The following is a 1,891-nucleotide window of genomic DNA, read 5'->3' as shown; positions in this document are numbered from 1 at the left end:
TAGAGGGGAAATGGCTCCTGACATTGAACAAGAGTGACTTCATCATATCTAGAGGAACATGAAGGATGATGGTGTGTCAGGGTACTGGTTCTGGAAAGGCAGTAAATTTAAGATCAGATTAATATGAATAACCTCAATGTTATTCTTAACTGACATGCATACACACTCGGTAAATACATCAGTTCTATGAAAAGTAATTAGTGATATTTTTGTCAACTTATAAGATTTACACTTATGTGGTAGTACATTATGATGTAAATATCTCTTCCATTCTGAAAACCTGAAATTCTGCTGCACAACACAAGCAGAATTTAAAAACACACATTCATGCTACTAAGACTGTGAGAGGAGTTTTGGTTTGGTCAGATGCTGTTTCTGTGAACTTTACTGATAAAACTTATTTTATACATTATTGAAAGCTACTCTCAAAAGTTCAAGTCTCTTCAAATCCAGAGATAATTCTGTCATATGCAGTAACACAGTTTTCCCTTCTTTAGTGTTTTATTACAGAGAAGTGTGTAAATGGGGGTCAATTAGCATCATTTTATTTATAGAGGAGGCAGAAACACAGACACTCAGAAATATTATTTATGTGTAAATCTTCAGTTGTCTCTGTCATCTCAGTCCCAGGCCAACTTCCTGCTCCTCCAGGGTTTCTGACATGCTCAGGATGTGGTTGCAACACTGTGTGTTGTACAGTAATAGACCGCAGTGTCTTCAGAAGTCAGGCTTCTGAGCTCCATGTAGGCTGTGTTGGAGGATGTGTCTGCAGTCAGTGTGGCCTTGCCCTGGAACTTCTGATTGTATTTAGTATTACCATTTTCAGGATCAATCCTTCCAATCCACTCCAGGCCCTGACCAGGTCTCTGCTTCACCCAGTGAATATAGTAGTTAGCGATATTATCAGAGGCCCTGCAGGACAATTTCACTGAGGTCCCAGGCCTCACAAGCTCAGGCCCAGACTGCTGCAGCTGTACCTGGGAGTGGACACCTGTAGAGAAAAGACAGTTTAGGTGTCATTGTCACCTCTGTCCCTGTTTCCTATTCAGATATGGAACTGGAATGCCCCTTTACCTGTAGTTAGTGACATGAGAAAGAGGGTGATCCAGCTCCACTCCATGGTAAGGACCTGTGTGCTCAGTGACTGTGGAGCGGACACTGATCATATGTTGTTCTGGGGTGTGGACATCTCTATATCTACCATGTTATTTGTATATTCATGAACAGCGTACCTCTTAGATAAGGTCAAAGTACAGCTTTAGAAGAAAGAGGTAGTGGACCATGGGTCAGGCAGGAGGATACTAAAGTCCAGTTCTAATCCTGTCTGCATAAATTAAGCCCCTACTCTATCCCCAATCCTTATGTAGACCTGTGGATGCAACATCAAGACATAAGCTCTCAGTTTACTAAAGACTTCAGCCAGAGACAGTTGTTCCTCTTGTGACAAAAGATTTACAGTTAGTGATTGTGAAAAGGTTTTCAAAACTTGTAAATTATGAGAACTTCTAGTCTTTTCTCATATACATGAATTTGGAAAGTGTTTCTCCAGAAGACTGCATACTAAAACACCTACACAAATGATCAAAAGTGAAAATTTCTCAGAAAATTTTTAACACAAATGTTATTGCAGCATTGTCTACAGTAGATAAATTAAGGATACAAACTACATGTCTTTGAACAAATGACTGTATCAAGAAAACATGATATATATGCTAAAAAAGATAGTTTATTTATCAGTAATGTATAAGGAACTTATATAACTTTGAGGAAAATGAATGCAGTTGGTGATGACATAATAATTTAAGACCCTCTCAGAAAAAAATATTTTCTGAGTTTTATTTGTAGTCCTTAGATATCATATAGTTAGAAATAATTGTGAATGCACATATGT

The 1,891-nt window shown here is 38.2% G+C and overlaps 1 gene segment (V, D, J or C); it reads right to left on the bottom strand.

Moving 5' to 3' along the window:
• Window positions 1-665: 665 nt before the first annotated feature.
• LOC126495220 (Ig heavy chain V region 186-1-like) lies at window positions 666-1,151 on the bottom strand. The segment is given in 2 exon segments: window positions 666-991; window positions 1,075-1,151. Coding segments are annotated over 2 exon segments (372 nt in total).
• Between the last annotated feature and the right edge of the window lie 740 nt (window positions 1,152-1,891).

The sequence above is a fragment of the Alexandromys fortis genome, unplaced genomic scaffold, assembly GCF_014885135.2.
Source record: "Alexandromys fortis isolate MF-2015 unplaced genomic scaffold, M_Fortis_MF-2015_v1.1 scaffold_333, whole genome shotgun sequence".
In the NCBI taxonomy this organism is placed as follows: Eukaryota; Metazoa; Chordata; class Mammalia; order Rodentia; family Cricetidae; genus Alexandromys; species Alexandromys fortis.
This window is presented reverse-complemented; position numbering and strand designations above follow the sequence as displayed.